At 38.4% G+C, this 22,190-nt stretch overlaps 1 protein-coding gene across 3 annotated transcripts in view; it reads right to left on the reverse strand.

Moving 5' to 3' along the window:
• Positions 1–5,448, reverse strand: part of LOC127659933 (solute carrier family 4 member 11-like) — a 31,399-nt gene extending 25,951 nt beyond the window's left edge. For all 3 annotated transcript variants that reach the window (XM_052149931.1, XM_052149929.1, XM_052149930.1), the window contains exon 1: positions 5,331–5,448. In XM_052149931.1, the coding sequence (XP_052005891.1) occupies positions 5,331–5,364 (34 nt within the window). In that variant the 5' untranslated portion in view covers positions 5,365–5,448. The remainder of the gene's footprint in view (positions 1–5,330) is intronic.
• Between the last annotated feature and the right edge of the window lie 16,742 nt (positions 5,449–22,190).

Genomic DNA, 22,190 nt, shown 5'->3' on the forward strand with positions numbered 1-22,190 from the left:
CTGTCACTGATTGGGATGTGTTTAAAAATTCTTGTACGGATTTAGATGAACTGACAGAAACTGTGTCTGCCTATATATCCTTTTGTGAGGAAATGATCATCTCCCAAAAATCCATTCTCATTTATCCAAATAATAAACCCTGGGTCTCTAAATCAGTAAAAAGCATAATTAATCAGAGGAACATTAGTTTTAATCAGGGGGATATGATACAGCACAGGGTATTATCTAAACAGTTGAAGAGGGAACTCAAGCTTGCCAAGCACGTATATAAAGACAAAGTAGAAAACTTGCTGCGTACTGGAAATTCACGTCCTGCTTGGGAGGGCGTGAAAACCATAATGGGATTGCAGTCCAAAAAGCTTTCCATTACTCAGAATGGAAAAAAACGATCTGGACTTTTCTAATGAACTGAATGTTTTTTATAATCGTTTTAATATCAATGATTTTAGTGAGGAGGTGGCTGTTTTTAAAAATGTTGATTTAAATCCTGTGAATAATATTGTTCCCATTGATAAATTCATGGTCTCGGAACTCTTTCGTGGTGTAAAAGAAAGGAAAAGTCCAGGTCCCGATGGGATCGGGGGTCGTGTTTTGAAGAACTGTGCTGTTCAGCTGGCAGACATCTTCTGCTTCATTTTCCAGTTGTCTCTACACCTGCATAGGGTCCCTTGTCTTTGGAAGGACTCAATAATTGTTCCTGTGCCTAAGATTCAAACTCCTAAGACCCTCAATGATTTCAGACCAGTGGCACTTACATCTCTTGTCATGAAAGCTTTTGAAAGGCTAGTGAAGGATGCACTTTTGGACACTGTACAGGATAAGTTAGACCCTTTCCAGTTCACCTACAGATCGGGCAGAGTTGTGGACGATGCAATAGGGACACTTTTAAACATGGTTTTTAAACATCTTGAGGGGGCCATGTCCCTTGTCCGTCTACTATTTATTGACTTTTCCTCCGCTTTTAACTGCATTCAGCCCCATGTTTTAGCAGACAGGTTGAAGAACACTTATAACATTGATACTGGACTGATCTGCTGGCTAATGGATTTTTTAACAGTGAGGTCCCAAAGGGTGAGAGTGAACAGTGTTTTATCAGATGCACTTTTCTCTTCTACTGGGTCCCCCCAGGGCTGTGTCCTCTCCCCTCTTTTATTTGTTTTATATACAAATGAATGCCAAAGCCATCATGAACGGCGCCTTATTATTAAATTTGCGGATGATTCTGTCATTGTGTCCCTCCTCAGTAGTGATGACCCCGAACACGGTCCTGTAGTGGATGATTTTATTGATTGGTGCAAATCCTCCTTTTTAAATATTAATGTGGCAAAAACGAAAGAGATGTGCATTGACTTTAGAAGAAATCCCACTGTCATTTCCCCTGTTGTGATGGACAATCAGCCAGTTGAACTAGTGCAGCAGTACAAATATCTTGGGACTGTAATCGACAGTAAACTGTGCTTTGAGTCCCAGGTTGATGCTGTGTGTAAAAAAGCACATCAGCGCATGCACTTTCTTCGTAAGCTTCGTAGTTTTAATGTCGACACTGTTTTTATGGAAATGTTTTATTCCTGTTTTATTGAATCAGTTCTTACTTTCTCTTTTATCTGTTGGCACGGGTCACTTTCTATTAAACAGAAAAATCGCATGCAAGGTATCGTGAAGGTATGCAGCAAAATTGTTGGCACACCCTTACATGACCTACATGACCTGTATAAGGTCAGATCTTTGAAGAAGGCGAGAGCCATCCTGGCTGACCCCAGTCATCCCTTTTGGGATGAATTTATGCTGCTGCCATCCGGGCGTAGATATAGTCTGTCGCGATGCAGAACAAACAGATTAAAAAGGTCATTTATTTCGAATGTTATCACCATTGTTAACAATACCCGGTAAATTCAAATATAAATTATGTTCTTCTGTGGTTGTGTTTACTGTTGTTGTTTGATTAATATATTTGTTACTGCTGACTGTAATCTAAATTGCCCCTCGGGGACAAATAAAGTTACCTTGACTTTGCTATTACGCAGCTTGCTTGCAACTGCATCAGCAGTTCACATGACACGGTTCAGCTGTTGTGGTGTTTTTCTATAGGGACCCCTAGTGTACACCTACATCGACACAACGTCGAGTGAGTGACAGAAGGGGAACGTCGTGGTTACTGTCGTAACCTCCGTTCCCTGATGGAGGGAACAAGATTTTGTGTTCCTCTTGCCACAACACTGTACTAGCCAATGAAATGGCTGGACCTTGTCTCAGCTCCTCGGCACAAAACATGAATGGAGTGGGCATTCCATCTCCTTTTATACCCATATGGGCATGCAAATTCCACTCGCCAATTCTCATTGGCCTTTTCTCAAAGAATGGGAGGTGTTGGGGTCTCTCAAGAGCGACCCCTAGTGTCACTACATCGACACAACGTCTCGTTCCCTCCATCAGGGAATAGAGGTTACAACAGTAACAATGACGTTTTCAACCTTTAAAGACCTGCACCCACCTCCATTTGTCTAATGCTCTTTCACTCTTTTTCGCTGCAGTATATAAAACACTAACAGTGCTTAATTTATCGTGAATGAGTTAGTGTTTTAAACAAATCTTTAAGTGAACAAATCATTCAATCATTATTTTGGTTGTGAATGTGAATGGCTGTTTTTCAACTTTGTTTTTTAACGACTCAGTTAAATCAATAATTCATGACTCACTCATTATACATTACACACAACTGTATAACTACTGGTGTAAAGCTGTAATTTTCTGAATGAATGGTTACCAAATGCATTGGTGAATGATCTCTTTTGTGAGTGGATTAAAAACACTTGAGTCACAATGAATCAGTACAAAGGAGACTTTAGTCTTGACTGGCCTGTTGTCATAAGATGTTTCATATTATATTTTGAGTCATGGACAGAAAGTTCACTAGCCTATTGAATAGGAGCGTACTTAATTAAGATTTTAATTTCACAAACATATCACCAATTTGTTCAATGCTGCAGTGCCTATTGTAAAGTATTCTACCTTTTCCTAACCAAATAAATAAATAATTGCTTAGGCAAAATCAAATGTTCTACCCTACCATGGATGTCATGGAATTCCTTTAGAATAATGTAATCATTCAAGGCATACCTGCTTATTATTTCTGTAGAAGTTGGACTTCTGAACACCTCTGGCACTCACTTAAATGTTTGTTTGAGTCCTAAGCAGACAGAATTCCACTAAAACTATGCCAGAAAAAAAAACATGCCTTGTCTTAGTAAAAGATCTTGGTGGGCATACTAATTATGGGACAAGCCTTTGGTATGCAGCAAGCACTCCTCCTGAACCATCACATTGTGTTATGCCTCTGGATGCTGCAAGGGGGCAACAAAAAGCACAGGCAGAAAAATAATTTTGAACAGATTTCATTATCATGGAGGATAACTGAGTCTCACACAATTACTCACAACATTTCAAAATAGATGTAAATTTGTATTAAGTACCATGATTACAATAACAGTGTTGTAAGAATGTAGGCTCAACACTGATTATGTTCAAATGCACATTTTCAGCCTATAGCCTACATCTCTCAGAAATGTACTGTAGCACTTACAATATTTTGATTATAGGGAATACCAGGACTTGCTGTCACACCTTTTACTTTGGCATGTTGTCGTTAAGTTGTCTTGGAACTTGCCATTAAACCCCCTATTGTAGACTTTGCAGAAAACTGTAAACATTGGACATGACAAGGTACCACAATAAAAACATGATAACTTGCAATGACCTGACATTTATTAAAAAATACTAAGAACATAGTTCAACTTTTCAGTTAAAATGTTCCTTCATTATATAGTTGACCTTTGTCTGAATGTATACCCAGTGTGGTTTTATTGTGTTCACTTGTTTACCCAACAGCTGAAACCGTTTGAAGGATATAATTGTCAAAAAATATTCTAAAAAGGGCATTGGACTAGGTGTTTCAAATCAACATGATAAACTACTTCTCAAGAAACTCATACTCATGACTTATAGTTACTGTGATATACAGCAGCACTTGTAACAACTTCCCTGTGTGGGGGAACCAGGCCCGGTCAATTCTATGTATTTACAAAAAACACAACTCATACAGTATGAAATGACAGGCTTGTATTTCTGATTCTGTGGACAGTCACCAAATTGTTTTGTGTATTTAGTGAATTCCAACAGTGCCCTCTACTGTTGGTAGAGCATTCCATCATGTCTCTTACGCACAAACCACATTTTAAGCCATTTAGTTATAATCTACAAGCATGCATGTCACTCCAGTTTTAAAATACTAATCTCAGATGCAAAGGGGGAAAGACAGCTAGAGGGCTGATAACTATAGATAGAACTATAGAACTATGAATGTCATTTTAGATAAGTTCTTGTGTTTTGCTTCTGGAGAGAAACAAATATGGAATATATAAATGGGCTGCAGTAGAACACTCCTCCTCATCAGACATGAAGGAGAATTGCTATGTATTGGATGTTATCCATGCTTAGGTCACACTTACATAAACGCCATGGTTAAATATTAAGAAAATGCTTAAAAATGAAAAATGACTCTTTAGAATATACTAATAGAATAAATAAATCAAATAGAAAGCACAAGCACAAACAAAAATCAAAAAAAATAATAATTACTATTATTTATTTATTTATATATTTTTGATTTAGCTTGAAATTAAGTTATGGTCCATTCCGTAAATATCATCAGAGCCAAATGACAATTAGGATTAATCACATCCAGAAATAGGTGAATAAGTGGATAGTGGAAAGTGAGTATTTCAGTCTTGGAAAGAAAAATATGTACACAGATAAAGTTCAATTCACAAGCTTTGAAGTCAACCATTAAAAATTAGTAGTAGAGACAGCAACCAACCAGAACTTAACCAGTTATTCTCCGGAACAATGAGGAAATTTGCCAAAACATACCAAGACTGAGGACAAAATTATGATACACAGGCCGTAAATATACATCAATTATATTTCAAAATATCCTGTTTTTACAGGAAATGCTAAATAATACACCATATCTTAACATCTAAGTGCAATAAAAAAAACTATTTCACTTTTTCTTTGTTGTGCCTTGGACTAGGCATTTTCACTTAGGAAACTATAGATATAGGACAATGTTACACATATAACAAAAAGTTGAGAAAACGTTATTTATTCCCATGGGAGAGGAAATAGCAAAAACCATGACAACAACTCTAATCTCCAACTTCTGCAGTGTAAAGCCTTAACAAAACAAAAATGAATCCCTATCCACAAGACACAAGTTTGCACTACAGCAGTTATCTGCCTCAAGCTTTAAAAAGTTTGGAGGTTTCTCCTACCTTCTGAAAAATGGTTCACAATGACTTCTGCCATCTCATCTCAAATCTCTGTCTTCTTTTTTAAATGGATCAGTCAGTTAGTCATGCAATGTCTGAGGCGTGAGGGGTAGTGAACTTTGTAACACTGTAGCTAGGCAGAGTAAACCAAATGAAAACGGTTGGCTGCCAGATTCTAGATAAATTAACAGAGGTGAAGAAATAGTATAGGATGAGAACAGTGCTGCCTTTCCATTATGTAATCTAATCAATGATATAGACATGTAAAAACATACATAAAGACATACAGTTACCTTTAAATATGCAGTCATCAGAATGGGTGCAGTTCATCACATTAACTATGGGCATGTTCCTACCTTTGACAAGCAGAAAGTGTGTGTGTGTGTGTGTGGGGGGGGGGGGGTGTTCGCTCTCCTTTTCTGCATATCACTGCAGCAGCCGTCACCCACCAGCCCACTCGGTTCTTCCGATGGCTAGCCACCCCTGAAGTGTGTCGGCCCCAAAGTGTGTCGGCACACCGGGTAAATGCCCGGTATGCCAGATTACCAATCCAGCCCCCTGTGTGGATACCACAGAGAATAGCATGAGCATCCACATGTGCTACGTCTCTGCGGTCAACAAGCCACATGATAATATACACGTGGATTGATGTCCTCAGACGGGGAGGCAACTGAGATTCATCCTCCAACACCCAGATTGAGGCAAGTCACTACGCCACCACGAGGATTTAACGTGTATTGGGAATTGGGCATGCGAAATTGGGGAGATAAGGGGAGAAACTTCTCACTTTTCAATTATTCACCTTTCAAATGTATAGCCATAAGAAGTAAAGATCATACATGCTAACATGCTAACAAATGTGCAGCTAATTCCAACAATATACATATACACTGAAGAGCCAAAACAATATGACCAATCATAGGTGAAGCGAATAATGTTGATCATCTCCTAACAAGACCACAAGTCAAGGTCTGGGTGGATTTGATGGCAAGCGAACAATCAGTTCTAGTAGTCAGCATGTTGAATGCAAGAGAAAAGACCTGACTTTGACAAGGGCCGAATTGTTATTGGCCAGATGATTGGGTAAGATCATCTCTGAAACGGCAATGCCTGTTGGGTGTCCCTCTGTCGTGGTGAGTAACTAACGACAGTGATCCAAGGAGGGACAAACAAATTGGTGCCCAAGGCTCATCGATGCGCAAGGGCAACAAAGGCTATCCCACCTGATCCAAACCGAAAGAAGGTCTACAGGAAATTGTATTGATGGTTACGGGAGGAATGTGTCACAACACACAGTGCATCACACCTTGTACATTATGGGGCAGCGTAGCCGCAGACCGGTCAGAGTGCCCATGATGACCCCCTGTCTAGCATCAGAACTGTACCTTGGAGCAGTGGAAGAAGGTTGTCTGGTCTGATGAGTCCCTTTTTCTTATACATCACATGGAGGGCCATGTACGTGTGTGCCATTTACCCGGGGAAGTGATGGAACAATGGCACTGTGGGAAGACAAGAAGCTGGTGAAGGGAGTGTCATGCTCTGGGCAACGGTAGTGTATATGCACACACACAGACACACACACACACACAGTATATAAACACAGTTATATGTCTATACCAGAGCTAAGGGCTTTTTACCTACACAAGCATGCAGAAAACATACATAATTAAACATGTGGTAGAACTGTACTTCAACAAAATTTCACATACAAATTTAATGACATGGTTATCTAATCATGTTATCTGTTCAGGGAAACTGGTATTGTGGTGCCAGGCAATGGTAAAGGCATTGGTTATCAGCAGGGACGAAGTTACCAGAACACAAAATCCAGCCACATGTGGAATGCAGTGTGTCTGGAAGGACACTGGTACCTGTTGGATGCCTGCTGGGGAGCTGGGAGAGTGGACCTATACAACAGAGCATTCATAAAGAGGGATTTACAGAAAAACAAATAACAGAATAAAACAGAAAAATAAACAGCAAACATTTTTTTTATAAATTACATTTATCAAACTCAATTAAGAAAGTACTGACTATTATTGGCTCCTCCATCCATAAAGTTATACACCATTAAAATAATGTATTTATTATGAAGTACATGCAATACCAATACAAGCAGTAAATATGCATATGAATATTATAAGAGTGTATAGAAATTAAAAAATTCAAACAATTATATAAACCATTTATATAATGTATATAAGCAATATTTAGTGACATACATAAAGTAAAACAGTGATGCAAGTGTCATACAATGCAACTCAGGTCTCTTTTATACTGTACAACAAAAAATGCATAGACCATGAATTTCCCACATTACAAATCTTTAGTTCATTGAATTTACCTTATGGTGTTCCTTTTTTGGTTTCACAGATATGAAAAATTCTACTTCCTAACCAATCCTGAGATCTTCAACTCTAACTTCCCTGATGAGGAGGAGTGGCAGCTTTTGGAGAGCCCTATTCAGTTGGACGAGTTTGAGAAGAGAGTGCAGAAAACATCTGACTTCTACAGATTAAATTTAACCATAATCTACCCAAAACAATTCCTGATAGTTACAGGAAAATCTAGTTCTGTATTTCACATCTCATCTGTTTTAAAATAACAGAAAATGGGGTGAATCTCACAAAGAACGTGTCGTATTTTACCCAAAATCAAATCAAAAGAAAAGAAAAATAACACAATCAATTATATTTTCATAAATAAAATAGCTAATTTTTTAGGACCATTAAGGTTTTTGCATTTTACATTATTTTCATGCCAAAGGAGCTCATCCCCACCCCCTATTCCCCACAGCATTTTCATGAGAAAGTGACCCAGGCATACTCTTCTCAGGCTATTCACCCCCAATGAGATAAGAATCAGACAAAAAAGATCATTTGTTTTCTAAGAAGATACTGACTCATTTGGGTTATGTAGAAAGTACAATTTAGTCACAACCAAAGTGGAAAACAACCATTCAATAGATGTTCAGAACAAATTCTAAAACTAGCAAAAATTATTTTTTCATTGGTGTAGTTGACACCTTTACCTTCTATACATTCACAGAGAATGGCAGGGCGACAGTATTGATCAGTTACCCTCAGCCTGTGGACTTCACCTAACACATTTCCCTGCAGAGCTGCAATAAACATCAGCAGCTGAGCAACTCCATCTGCCTCATGACAACCACCCAGTGCATCATGACCTTATGCCTGATGCCCCCAAACTCTGGCCAATATAATGTCATGGTCTTTTCCCATCCTGGAAACACCTCCAGAACATTTAGCTGGGTTTGATCCTTCCAGCTGGAATGCCCAGCACCAAAGATCTGACATCAGTTTTTGAACTGATTTTAATGACTACCAGACCACTCATTATTTTTTGTGAACTGAGCCAAAAAGACCTGGATAAGACTTTAGCTGAGAAATGCTTGGCAATTCAGACTGAACCAGACCAACACAAATGCAACATCCTTTTCCTTTACCTTGGTTACTACAGGCTGTTTGTAAGGGACTAGGAAAATACTGCAGACAGCTTTCAAAATGCCAGCAAATTTCCTCTCTGCTCAGCTTTTTCCACGTGGCCTCAGCAATTCTTGTGGTCCTGGAACCACGGCCATGGAGGCTGGCCTCTCCAGGTTCAGCCATACAGGGGCTTTGGTTTTTACACAACAGGGAAAGTGAAATATCACCCTCCAGTGCCATCAAGATCTAGATCTCCATGGTGTTTTAACTAAAGAAAAGTGCAATCAGCCAGAGAATCCTCATTCGAACCATGTTTTCTTCACCTACAATGGTAGCAAATTCACTGAGCATCTCCATATCTGAGTCTGGAGTCTACAAGTTGGGCCTCTATGGAAATACTTCCTTCAAGCAAGAATTCAGGTTGCAGTGTGATTATATCTTAAAGAATACATCAGTGAATAAGTGGCCTCCATTTCCAAACACATACAAAGCCTGGAAGCATTCTGTTTGAACTTGCACTGGGCTGCTCGAGACATTTTCCTGGGTGAGATTTCATATGCGTGTCCCAGGTGCAAAAGTGAGTGTGCAAGGAGAGCAGAGAACAGATCTTCATCTAAGTTAGAGCAGGGTGTGGGAAGGTGAGGTTTTTCCAAGTAGAGGGCCACAGCTCAAGCTCGCTGCCCGCTAAAGTGAGACCTCCAATGAGATGGACGTCCTGATGTCCTTTAGTGTGCTGGAGCCCAAAACTTTATGTGGGATATCCACATATGACTTTGAGTGCAACACAGCATAATTGTGTGAGTGGTTTCTCTCTAAAATGTCCTATTTGTTCGTAGAACATCTGGTTTGGATTTATGAGAAAAACATTGCTTGAAAAGACATTCACCTTTTGTTCTACAACATAACTTACACACAGAAAAAAACGAAATACCTCAAACATGAATTTTGAAGCTGCTGTGTTTTTAAGTTGCTACATAAGGGCTACAACAGTTGTCTGATTCGTCAAGCATGCAGACTCATTTGATTTGTGGGAGCTGTAGTCCTCATTTAGCAACATGTTAGCAACATAGAATTTTAAACACAATGTCTTCAAAATGCACTATTGAAGTAAGATATGTAATTTATGTTGGAGAACGAAACATGAACGTCTCGTCAATTAATGTTAACCACAACCCTTATTTCCTCATAAATTGAAAAACATAGTTAAAAAAAAAACATTGAAAACTCTAGAGGGAACCCACGTCTGGAAAATGCTAAATATCTTATCTATTCCCATGGGAGAGGGGATAGATAATAAGATATATTATAGATATATCTTATCTATAAATTTTAGGATCACCAACTGTACAGTCTAGGCTCTATACTGAAAGAATCAAAGGCTTTTGTGACTTCATTTTGTGGGACATTGTGTTTTCTTCATTGACAATCTCTCATCATTTATTCACCCTCATGCCATCCAAGATGTGTATGACTTTCTTTCTTTTGCTGAACACAAACAGATTTTTTAAAGAATATCTCAGCTCTGTAGGTCCTCAACATTGTGAATGGGTACCAAAACTTTAAAGCTCCAAAAGGACATAAAAGCAATCCATTAATCAGACTCCAGTAGTTAAAGCTATGTCTTCACAATCGATTTGATAGGTGTGGGTGAGAAACAGATCAATATTTAAGTCCTTTTTACTATCAGTCTACACTTTCACATTTGCTTTCACATTCTTCATTCATATTGCCACAAACTGGCAGGGAGGATAATTTATAGCAAAATAATAATTTAAATATTGATCTTCAATTCTAAAGATATGGATTAACACTTTAAGTAAGTATGGATTACTTTAATGCTGTCTTTATGTGCTTTTTGGAGCTTCAAAATGTTGGTACCAATTGACCTGCATGGTGACCTATAGAGCTGAAATATTCTTCTAAAAATCTTAATTTGTGTTCAGCAGATGAAAGAAAGTTTTTACACATCTGGAATGGCATTTGGGTCCTAAATGATGAGTGAATTGTTCTTTTGGTGTGAATTATACCTTTAATTGAGCACATGAACTTGAATGCACCTCGTGAACTTCTCTGCCTATGGTGTGATAAAAAGATCATGGCTTGAGCCTGTGCATAGTATCCTCTGTGAAGCTCTATGTTAAGCTTTTGCATAATTAGCCTGATTTAGACAGTCTCACACACTCTCTGGACAAGCTTATTTGCAAAATTCCTATCCAGGACGTCTAGGTTACTGTTGTAACCTCCGTTCCCTGATGGAGGGAACGAGACATTGTGTCGAGTGAAGCAACACTAGGGGACTGTCTTGAAGGCCTCGATTACCTCTGAACTTGAGAATAGGCCAATGAGAATTTGGTAGACAGAATTTGCATGTTCCTCCCACGGACATACGGTATAAAGGGAGGGAATCATGCCTCTGTTCATTCAGGTTTTGCAATGAGGAGCTGAGGATAAGGTTCGGCCATTGCAGTGGCTCGGTTCAGAGTTGTGGCCAGGGGGACACAACGTCTTCTTCCCTGCATCAGAGAACGGAGGTTACAACATCAACATAGATGTTCCCCGTCTGTTGCTCAATTTGACGTTGTGTCGAGTGAAGCGACACTAGGGGTCCCTATTCAGTCACGCCATGTGCTGAACCATGTACATGCACTGCTGATGCAGGTGTGGCAGGCAGTTGCGTGCCAAAGCAACAGACTGCATCAGACTGCTCGTACCCTTCCCTAACACCCCATAAAATTGGCATAAACTATTTAGGTTCCTGGTATCCCGAAGGGGGGAACAAACGACGTGCCGAGCATGGGAGCAGGCCGTGCCTTTTCTCTCTCTATGTTCTCACATAGAGCTAAAGCGACTGGGGCCATCTTAACACAATCACACGCATCAGGGAAGGCGTTCTTTTCCAACTCCTATTCTTTCAGGGGGAAAAGACCCCACGGAGACACCACCTGCCCAGGCTGGGGGGAGGTGAAGAGTGGCGAAATACGTCACATGTGTTTTCAGGCCACATGTGGAAATGGCGCGGTGGTAGATCGTACCTGCTGAGAGGGAGGAGTTGCTACAAGGGAAACGTGGGTCCTGAATCTCATAAAGGTATTGGATGTTGCCCAGCCCGCTGCTCTGCAGATGACTGCTAGGGACTTCTCGTCGAGTCTGCTCAAACCCGCAAGGGGACGTGCACGGCCTGGGTGTGATAGGCCAAAGCGATGGCATTAACAATCCAGTGGGAAAGCCTCTGTTTGGAGACAGCGTTCCCTTTCCGCTGTCCGATCGAGTCATAAAACATGAATAATATTGATCGCAGCATCCCTTACAAGAAGGAAATTGAAAAGTAGAAACCCAAGGGGTAATTTATTTCCCTTTACACCCCTGTGATCAGGACTATAAAATTATGAGTGTTCTGTAATACATGCTAATTTAATTGAAGCAAATAACCTCATCTTATTTAGTATATATACATATAAGCATATTCTGAGCTTGTCATTTTCTGGCATCACAAAATAAAATTAAAATACATAGTAACACATTTTCAGGAAAGGTCACTGTATATATAGAGGCATTTTCACAATATCAGTTCTAACACCATCCCACTTTTAACACAACTTTAGCTACCTTCTCAGATCTTCATAATCAGTGTTTAAGGAAGTTATGAAACCGCCCAAAGCATGAATATTAAACCTAATAGCTATTGGAACTTTAATATTTAAACATTCAAAGTTTCTGCTGATTTCAATTAATGGTAGAGCAAGCTATGAAATCTGGTAGGACAGTGTCAGAAATTTAATTTTTAAGTACTGCAGAAATAAATCCTTTTCCTGAGTTAGAATATGAGATTACAGATTAAGTCCTACATTTAATCTATTAGATTTAGGTAGATTACTATTAGGTGACTGTGCTGATTGTGTTCTGTCCTTGTTTAGAACCTCTCAGGGAGTGGACATTCAACTCCAGAGTTGGGTAGAGTATCAAGTAGAAGTTAAAGTACTGACATAAATAATTACTTGAGTAAGAGTAAGAAATGATCCAATTAAAGGAGTCCTATAGTAGTGAGTTCCTCGTTACTTTCACAAATTACTTAATGGACGTTAACTCCCTGTGGTGATGTGGGCATGGTCGTGTGTCTGTCTGCGGGAGAGAAGGAGTGGTGTGGCTCCTCAAGCTGGTTGACATGATTTCTAACAGCTGTATCTCATTACAGTGATAGTGGAGAGATGCCTTAAAACAACTGAACACACCAGAAGGGAGGGAGAGAAAAATGTGCAGCATTGCCATCTATGTATATTACGCATTGAAGCTATTGAGTTTTTGTGCCAAAGTTTATGTTTATGTTTATTTTTGAGAGTGAATTAATTAACTGAATGAAAAACCTGAAAAGGTGTGCATCTGCTGCACACGAAGACACAAGAATAAAAGCCTTACCTGAAGCTTGTCACTGCTCCCTGTCTCCTCCTTTTCCATATCCGAACCTGAAGGTTTGTTACACTCCCCTATATTCCATTACATAATACACATTTAACTTGAATAACATAATTATTATTGTTAGTAATGGAAATTTGGTCATCATTCACCATCATGTTGTTCCAAACCTATATTACTTTTTTTCTTCCATGCAACACAATAAGGAGATATTAGACAGAATGTGTAAACAGTCACTATTTACTTTCATTTAATTTTTTTTCTCCATATTTTGAAAGTGAATGGTGACCGAAACTGTCAGTCTCTAACATTCTGTCTAACATTTTTTGTGTTCCACAGATTACAGATTTTTTGAAGAATACTTCCTCTCTGTAGGTGAGTACAATGCAAGTGAATGGGTGCCAACATTTTGATGCTCCAAAAAGCACTAAGGCAGCATAAAAATAATCCATAAAACTCCAGAAGTTTAATCCATGTCTTCAGAAGATATATGATAGGTGTGGGTGAAAAACAGATCAATATTCTTCTCCCTGCCCAGCAACATTGTGAATCAACTAAAACACAAGAAGAAGAATGTGGAATTGGTCTGTTTCTCTGTTTCTCATCCACACTTATCACACTGCTTCTGATGTTATTGATTTAACCACTGGAGTCTTATGGATTACTTTTATGCTGCCTTATTTGATTATTTTTATTTATTTATTTTTTTAGCTTTAAAATGTTGGCACACATTCACTTCTAAAAGTGAAAGTCACACACATCTGTGATGGCATGCGGGTGAGTAAATGATGAGAGAATTTTCATTTTTGGGTGAACCATCTCTTTAAGGGCTCTTGTCAGATCTGGATGAATTTGTCCATAAGAAGAGAGGTTTGGAAACCTTTCTAGTCATTATTATGGTGAAAACATGAAATTGTCCCACAGGGACATTACATATAATGCTGAAAAACAAATCAAAGCAAGAGCATGCTTTATTAATGCCTACTTTCACCATTTCATAGCTTTTAAAGTCCTGTGTGTATTCTTTTAGATCATTAGTTCTGAACCAAACTACTGAACGGCACTCTCTATATGCAGAGTCTGCAGCCTGCGTAGGGTACCAACCCCAGTTGTGGAACAACCCCTTTCCACTATATAGTGCACTATTTCGGGTGTCTGCCATTTTGTAGGAGTGTCTGAATTCAGAGTGAGCCATTCGTTCCCTACTTTTGTTCACTCATTCTTACCCACAGTGCACTCTAATTTTGAGTGTATATTTGATGTACACTCGACGATGGTTAATTGCCCATAATCCACCACGGGGAAGACAGCCGAGCTGGGAGTTTACTGCTTCCTTCACTCCTGCAATGTTTTATTTCATGCTGAATGTATTAAATCACTTTTTGTCAAATCATTACTTGATTAAAATAACAAAATAACATATAGAGAGGCAAAACATATAGATACATTTTAAAATGTACTCTATTTATATTTATACAGAAGTTTGCCATTAAACTGAAGAATTCTTTACTAAATAATTCACTGAGCTGATATTCTTTTATTCTCCGCACAGTGGAAATCATAATTCTGTGGATGATTTAAATATTCGGTTATAACGTGTACAGGGTTGGGAGGGTTACTTTTGAAATGTATTCCACTACAGATTACAGAATACAGGCTGAAAAATATCATTTGTAATGTATTCTGTTAGATTACTCAAGGTCAGTAACGTATTCTAAATACTTTGGATTACTTCTTTGGCACTGGTAGATTTTTTTCACTTGTTTTGGCTATAAAAATCTGCCAGTACAGTAAGACAAAATTCATTCTCTGAAAAACCTTAATGCAGTGTTGTTTCTAAAACAAGAGGATTTTTAGATATTTATACAGGAAAACAATAAAAAATATTATCAAGAATATTATTTTTGCCCTAATATCAAAGGTCTTAATAGAAAAAAAGAAATTATGATCCAATGTGTATTTTCTTGATAAAAAATATGATCGTGCCTGGTAACATGTGCATGTAAAATGGATAGAAATAGCATTTTAGCTTAGCGTAAAGCTAACAATTTACACAAGGTTTATTTCTGTTTCTTCTGCTCCAAACTTACTTCAAACGTACTTCTCCGTCTGCTCATATGAATGTAACACATCATAAGAAAGTGTTTCTCTGCTGGTCAAATGCACTTTGTATCTTTATTATTTATATGTATAAATGTTTTCCATCTGAAAGGCCTAAATATTAAATGAAACAAATGACAATAATATGCAAAGTAATCTCTTCAGTAAATAGCAATTATTTAAAATGTTACTGTTGTGGAATACAGTTTGCTTTGGAGCACATTTATGTAACAGTATGTGCTTACTAGGGTTGTCTGGATGGTTGCTAGTGCATGTTATTCTGTTGTCAAGATGATCAGCTGTGTGTTTTAGCACATTGCTGCAGTATGTGGTTGCCAGGTTGTTACTGTGCTGTTGCTAAGTTGTTTTCTGTGTTTTTAGTAGGGTGGTGGGTCAAAACAGTGTTACTGTGAATGCAATTTTTAATACAGTGAAAAAGACACTCTATTAGCATAACATAAATATATATATAGTACATAAACATTTCCAACATTCTTTTGAATGTCCATGTTAGAAAATAAAATATTTGATGCCATGAGTGTACCTTCATTTACTATTACTATTATTTTGAATGGCCATGGAAAATGAAGCAATGTGATAACTATTTTACCTGGTAGCAAAAAGTAGTCCGAAATGATGATCTTTCACCTTTTGTTGACACTTCAAGCTTCACAGAGCTAATGTGTGCTTCAAAATCACTTGCACCTTTATTAGCAACTGACACATAAGTGCAGATTTACATGTCATACATTCTGCTTCCCACTGATCACGACCTGGACGAAAGCATGGGAATTTTTTGAGCAAATCTTCTGTAAATTTGCACTTTCGTTTGGACATTGTTTCCACTCATCTGTCATTTGCTGCTACTGTCAAGCAACTGTTTGATGCCGAACACAACAGCACTTTGTGTGTTTGCGGAGAGATTGACAGGAAGGAATTTAGCCAATAGTTGCTGCAAGCCTCTTATAATCAACCAATTGGTGTGCAAGAAGGCGGGACTTACAAAGAGGGGTTAAAGCAATGCAAATATGCGTGCACACACAATGAAGTATTAGGCCAGATGCACATCATAATGCAACTAAAGCCGAATCCCGGACATTTCTGATGGACAAATTTAGAGAGGACATGTCCGGGAAAGGACGTATGGTCACCCTATTTTTAGCACATTGCTGTGCAGTTGCCAGGGTGTTCTAGGTGGTTGTCAGGTTGTTGCCATGCTGTTGTTAAGTTGTTTGAACTCTGTTTTTAGCACATTGCTCTGCAGTTGCCAGGGTGTTCTAGGTGGTTGTCAGGTTGTTGCCATGCTGTTGTTAAGTTGTTTGAACTCTGTTTTTAGCACATTGCTCTGCAGTTGCCAGGGTGTTCTGGGTGGTTGTCAGGTTGTTGCCATGCTGTTGTTAAGTTGTTTGAACTCTGTTTTTAGCACATTGCTCTGCAGTTGCCAGGGTGTTCTGGGTGGTTGCTTATTGGCCCAAATGAAAAGAGCACATATCTGTTCTGGTAACTAATATGACTCAACTCTATTCTTCAGTGTTCCAATTTTTATGGACTGTGGTGTTCATTTACACTCTCATAAATATGATTATTCTGATGTAACTTGAATGTGCCATTAAAAGGATAGTTATTTTAAAAATGTTTTAATAATTCCCTTATAATTTACTCAACCTCATTTGATCCTAGATGTGTATAACTTTTTTTTTCTTCTGCAGAACACAAACAAAAAAAGATTTTCAGTAGAACATTGCTGTCTCCTTGGCGAACAGCATTTCAAGATCTATTACACTTCCTATAGTGCCACCAAGGGCTCTGCACATGCATCAAGCACTAGAAAGTGAAATCGAGCTTGAAATCTTGATCGTGCCTAGAGATTGCAATGGCAAGATAAACAGTGAAATTTTGTTACAATTTGGTTTGTTCCTACATAAAACTGACTGAATCACTTCAGAAGACATGGATTTAACCACTGTAGCAGTATGGATAACTTTATTCTCTCTTAATGTTTTGTAGCTTGAAATATCTGGCCAACATTTACTTGTATTGAATTGAACTATAGAGCTGAAATGTTCCTCTAAAATCTTTGTTTGAGTTCTGCAGATGAAAGAAAGTCATACACATCTGGGATGGCATGAGGGTGAGTAAATGATGAGCACCACTAATCAAATAATTTTCCATGAGTTTAATGAACTGTTCTGTAATTTATGCAGTTTACTTGCACTTTTGATACTTAGGTACATTTAAAATCAGTTATTTTAATACTTTTACTTAAAGTCATTTTTTCATGAGCTAATTTAACTTTTACTCGAGTCAGATTCCATGAAGGTATCTTTACTTTTACTCAAGTATGACAAATGGATACTTTATCCTGTTGATACGCAATCGCTCGCACTCTGGCGTGACGTCACTCTGTTTACATTTAATATATAATTTACTGTCTAAATATGTAATTAATGTTAACAAATGATACATCTTTTCAAAGGTCTAAGGATTCAACATTGATATCCAATCTCTGTTTCACGATAGCAATGCTCCAGAAACAGCAATTTAGTTATTTGTGCCAGGAGTACAAATGAAAACATGCAATATCAAAACGGGACTTCATACCTTTGTTATGAAGACGCGATCGCCATCCAGTTTGCCACACTTGGGTCAATTGTCCATGTCAAGCATTCATTTAAAAACATCCAATAGCACTTCTTGTCCAGAAAAGTGTTTTATTCAGAATAGCCGAGCAGTGTAGTTCAATTTTGTGTCGTTTTGAAAGGCAGAGCCTTGATTTTACTCTGTACACCGGCAGCAATTTTACAGAGAACAAAAGCTTGCAGTAACCTCATTTTTTGTTAGATCATCTTCAAATTTGAAATGTAACTTCTTTAGACTTGTGGCTTTGAGAATATTGTATTTCTGGGTTGTTTTGGCACTTTTATTATTGTTTTTTTAGATTATAAATACATGTTCAGCACAAAATATTTCAAAAACTATAAACTTCAGCTTCTCTAACTTTTAAAAATAGCAACATATATTCATTCTGAAATATTCTGGGAAATAAAGCCCAAAGTGTCTTCTTTCAAAAGATACTACAACTGTGTCCATACTCCAAAGGGTCCAGTAAATACAACCATTTAAGCTCAGGTATGTCATTTTCATGGTTTGTGCTCAAAAAGGGGGTGCGTATCAACAGGTTATTCAACATTGGATTTAGTGTATGAAATTCCCACAGACACATATACATATAATAAATTGGAGTGTCTTTTGTCACGTTTTTTCCTTCGTGAAACATACATATAACATAGACAATGACATAATTGTAACTTACAGCAGACTATCCAGATTCAAACAAGCCCAAACAAAACATAATATGATGAGTAGATCTTGAAATATTCCTCAAAGAGTGTACATGGAGTGTACAAAAACGATCCACAAAAGGGCGCTCAACACACGTGTGTGTGTGTGTGTGTGTGTGTGTGTGTGTGTGTGTGTGTGTGTGTGTGTATCACTTTTTGTAATTTATCACCAAATGTCCCCATAAGGATAGTAAAACCTGAAATCTTTGACCTTATGGGGACATTTTGTCTGTCCCCATGAGGAAAACAGCTTATAAATCATACTAAATTATGTTTTTTGAAAATGTAAAAAGTTTTCTGTGAGGGTTAGGTTTAGGGGGTAGGGTTAGGGGGTAGAATATATAGTTTGTACAGTATAAAAACCATTATGTCTATGGAAAGTCCGAATAAAACATGGAAACACAACGCGCGTGTGTGTGTGCGTGCGTGTGTGTGCGTGCGTGCACGTGCGCGTGTGTTTTCAGATACCATATGTCAACAAAGTCAAGGAATTTTTATTCCGATTGGATTAAGTAAAAAAAAAAAAAAAACTTTAGAAAATCAGGTCAAAATGACCGGAACACCACATATGGGTTAAATAGGATCAAATTAAATTTGATAATTCAAATCTGCATGTCCTAATTAATCATGATTACATTTTAATAGGTTATATGGAACTGTAAAAAATCAACCTATATTTTGCTTTAAGTGCAGTTACAATGTCTTTCTGTCCCTAATATGAGATGTTAGGCAAAGTGTTAATCTCAGTCACCATTCACTTTCATTGTATGGAAAAAAAATTTAATGAAAGTGAAAAGGGACTGAGGCTAATATTCTAATATCATCCTTTATGTTCCATGGAAGAAAGTTATACTGGTTTTTAACAACATAAGGCTGAGTAAATGATGCCAGAATTTTAATTTTGATCAAAATCACTTTATTTCACTATCGATGTGAGCTGAAGAGACTGGAGTGGTCTCGAATCTGAATATATGCAATTGTAGGAGCTACAAATTTGATTTACAAAACTCTCAGTTCCACCAAGCAGCAGTTGATACCAAAAAAGGACAAATTTATGTGAAAGATAAGTGCAATGTGTCTAATGGGCAGTAGGGGGCAGTATATGAATAGGACAGTAGAAGCTGGTTTTCCTGCACATAAACATCTTACATGCTTATAATATTCTCACAGACAAAACACACATATAGAGAATAGTGACATTGAACACATGTAACCGCATCCCTCACTGATAGATATTAAACAATGCTCACCAAAAGCACTTCACTTTCATTGTTATTTACATAAGTCATCACAGGAGAACCCCATCTTCAACCCCCATCACCTTGTACATTTGGTCTAAGAAAAATGTACATTTGCACTAGCTAGAAATAATATGCCACTTTATAGTGCTTCTGAAAATAATTGCATGGACAGTTTCTTAGATTGCACTACAATGGCTTGAGAATAATCTATAGTGTTACCTACGGTGTTCTTAAAAGACATAAGAATACTTATTAGCACCTTAATGACTAACATTGATTGAATTGATTCATTGAGCCTGATTGTGTCTGAAGCACTTGTCTGATTGCTTTTGCTCAGGGTCTGATTGCAGCCAACTGCAAAAGGTATGCAATAAGTTCACTATTACTTTCGTCTTTGATATCAAGCACCTGCGGAAATATTTAATAAAGCACGTCAATATCCGCATCAGAGGGGTTGTGTTGCATTTCACCATGTAAGTTTTGTGCCGGTTGAATAAACTAACAAAACCGTGATGTTTCAGAAAAATGTCAGCAGAGAAGGATCTGCAGTTTGCATTGCTCATTATTTGCTACTGACAGATGTGGCTCTTGCTGTAGTCTGAGCAAAGATTGGAGGGAGACGTGCACTTGAAATCCATCACGCAAAGCCAGGCCTCTCTTAAATGTGTGCCAGGGGCCTGGCTGGCTAGCCTGGGTCACCCATGATGGACAGCTGTTGACAGACATATGGCCGGACCACATGCACTGGATGATGATGATGATAATAGTTATGAATGGTGTAGTGAAGGAGAGAATGGGGAATTGAGTTCCTGAGATGATAGACTGAAATAAAGGGAGTGGCAGAGAATCAGAGTGAAAGAAATCAACCAGGGGAACCAGGAAGTTTCGATTGTATGGCAGCCTAGAACAGATATCAACATGTTCTGGAGTCCCTGTGCACTTTATTTAACACAGATTCCAGACATATGACATGACAAGTCCAACACCATGCTGAAAACATTGCATGGCTGGTCAACGGCATACAAGGGCATAGACTGGGCTTGAACATTGGGGGGTTGCAGCATGAAGCATTTAACTTTCCATTGAACGTGGTATAAATAAAGATGGTTGTTGGTTGTTTTACTTGCTTGTTTTGATTATCGAAGGTGTAACACCGGTATTACCCTATTCAAATAGATAGGAGCTGCGCTTGTAAGCCGCTTGTTTACATAGAAAAATAGTTGCCCGGTATGTTGAGTTATGATTCAGCTAGCGTTGCATTCAAAAGAAAAGAGTGGACGATAGAGATAAGACATCTTTAGCCCTTCTTGGCATATTTATTCTTTTAGCTGCAGACACATCAGTCTCACGGTCAGACAGATTTTTATTATTATTTTCGCCTACGGCGAAACAACAGGGACAAAGATAATGACGCAAACGCGTCCTCTATAGCTTGTACTTTAGTGCCCTCTTGTGACATAAACATGTGCATAACACAGAACAGTACAGCATTACACTACACAACATACAACTGAGGACATAGTGAACATACTTTAACACCCCCACTTGTACTCAGGTTGCTATACTTTAAGCAAAAAAAAAAAAACAAAAAAAAACAGAATGAATGTGGACCTTTGTCATACACATATCAAACTCCAAAAAGAGCACCTGCAAACCTCTTCAGTTTCAACTTATTCACAGGTTTGGTCATTACATCAGCAATCATGTTATCAGTAGAACAATACATCAAAGTCACTCTTCCCTCATTCACAGTAGACCTGATAAAGTGGTACTTTATGTCTATATGTTTACATTTCCGTCTGTTTACGGGGTTTTTGGCGAGAGCGATTGTTCCCTGATTGTCCTCATGTATTATAGTTTGTTTGTACTTGTAGTTATCTATACCTCCCAATAACTGCTCTAGGTATAGACACTCCTGTATGGTTGAAGCCAGTGCCATATATTCTGCCTCGCATGTTGACAACGCAACAGTAGGCTGCTTCCTAGTCTTCCACGAGACCAGGGAGCTGTCCTGACTAAGGCTCACACAGTATCCCGTGGTACTGCGTCTGCCACTGGTATCAGCCGCCCAGTCGGCATCACTGTAGGCCTGTATGCCTAGCTTTTCATTGTCGTTTCTCCTAAAACTTAACCCTTTCTCTGCTGTACCTTTGAGATACCGAAGTACGTGCTTCACAGTGACCCACTGCTCCTCTGTAGGCTCGGCAAAATACTGTGATAACCTGCTCACTACAAAGCTCAAATCTGGTCTGGTGCAAGTAGTCAGGTATATAAGACTTCCCACAGCCTCCCTGTACACCCTGTCATCCTCCATCTTTACTGCAT

Source organism: Xyrauchen texanus, chromosome 19, assembly GCF_025860055.1.
Source record: "Xyrauchen texanus isolate HMW12.3.18 chromosome 19, RBS_HiC_50CHRs, whole genome shotgun sequence".
In the NCBI taxonomy this organism is placed as follows: Eukaryota; Metazoa; Chordata; class Actinopteri; order Cypriniformes; family Catostomidae; genus Xyrauchen; species Xyrauchen texanus.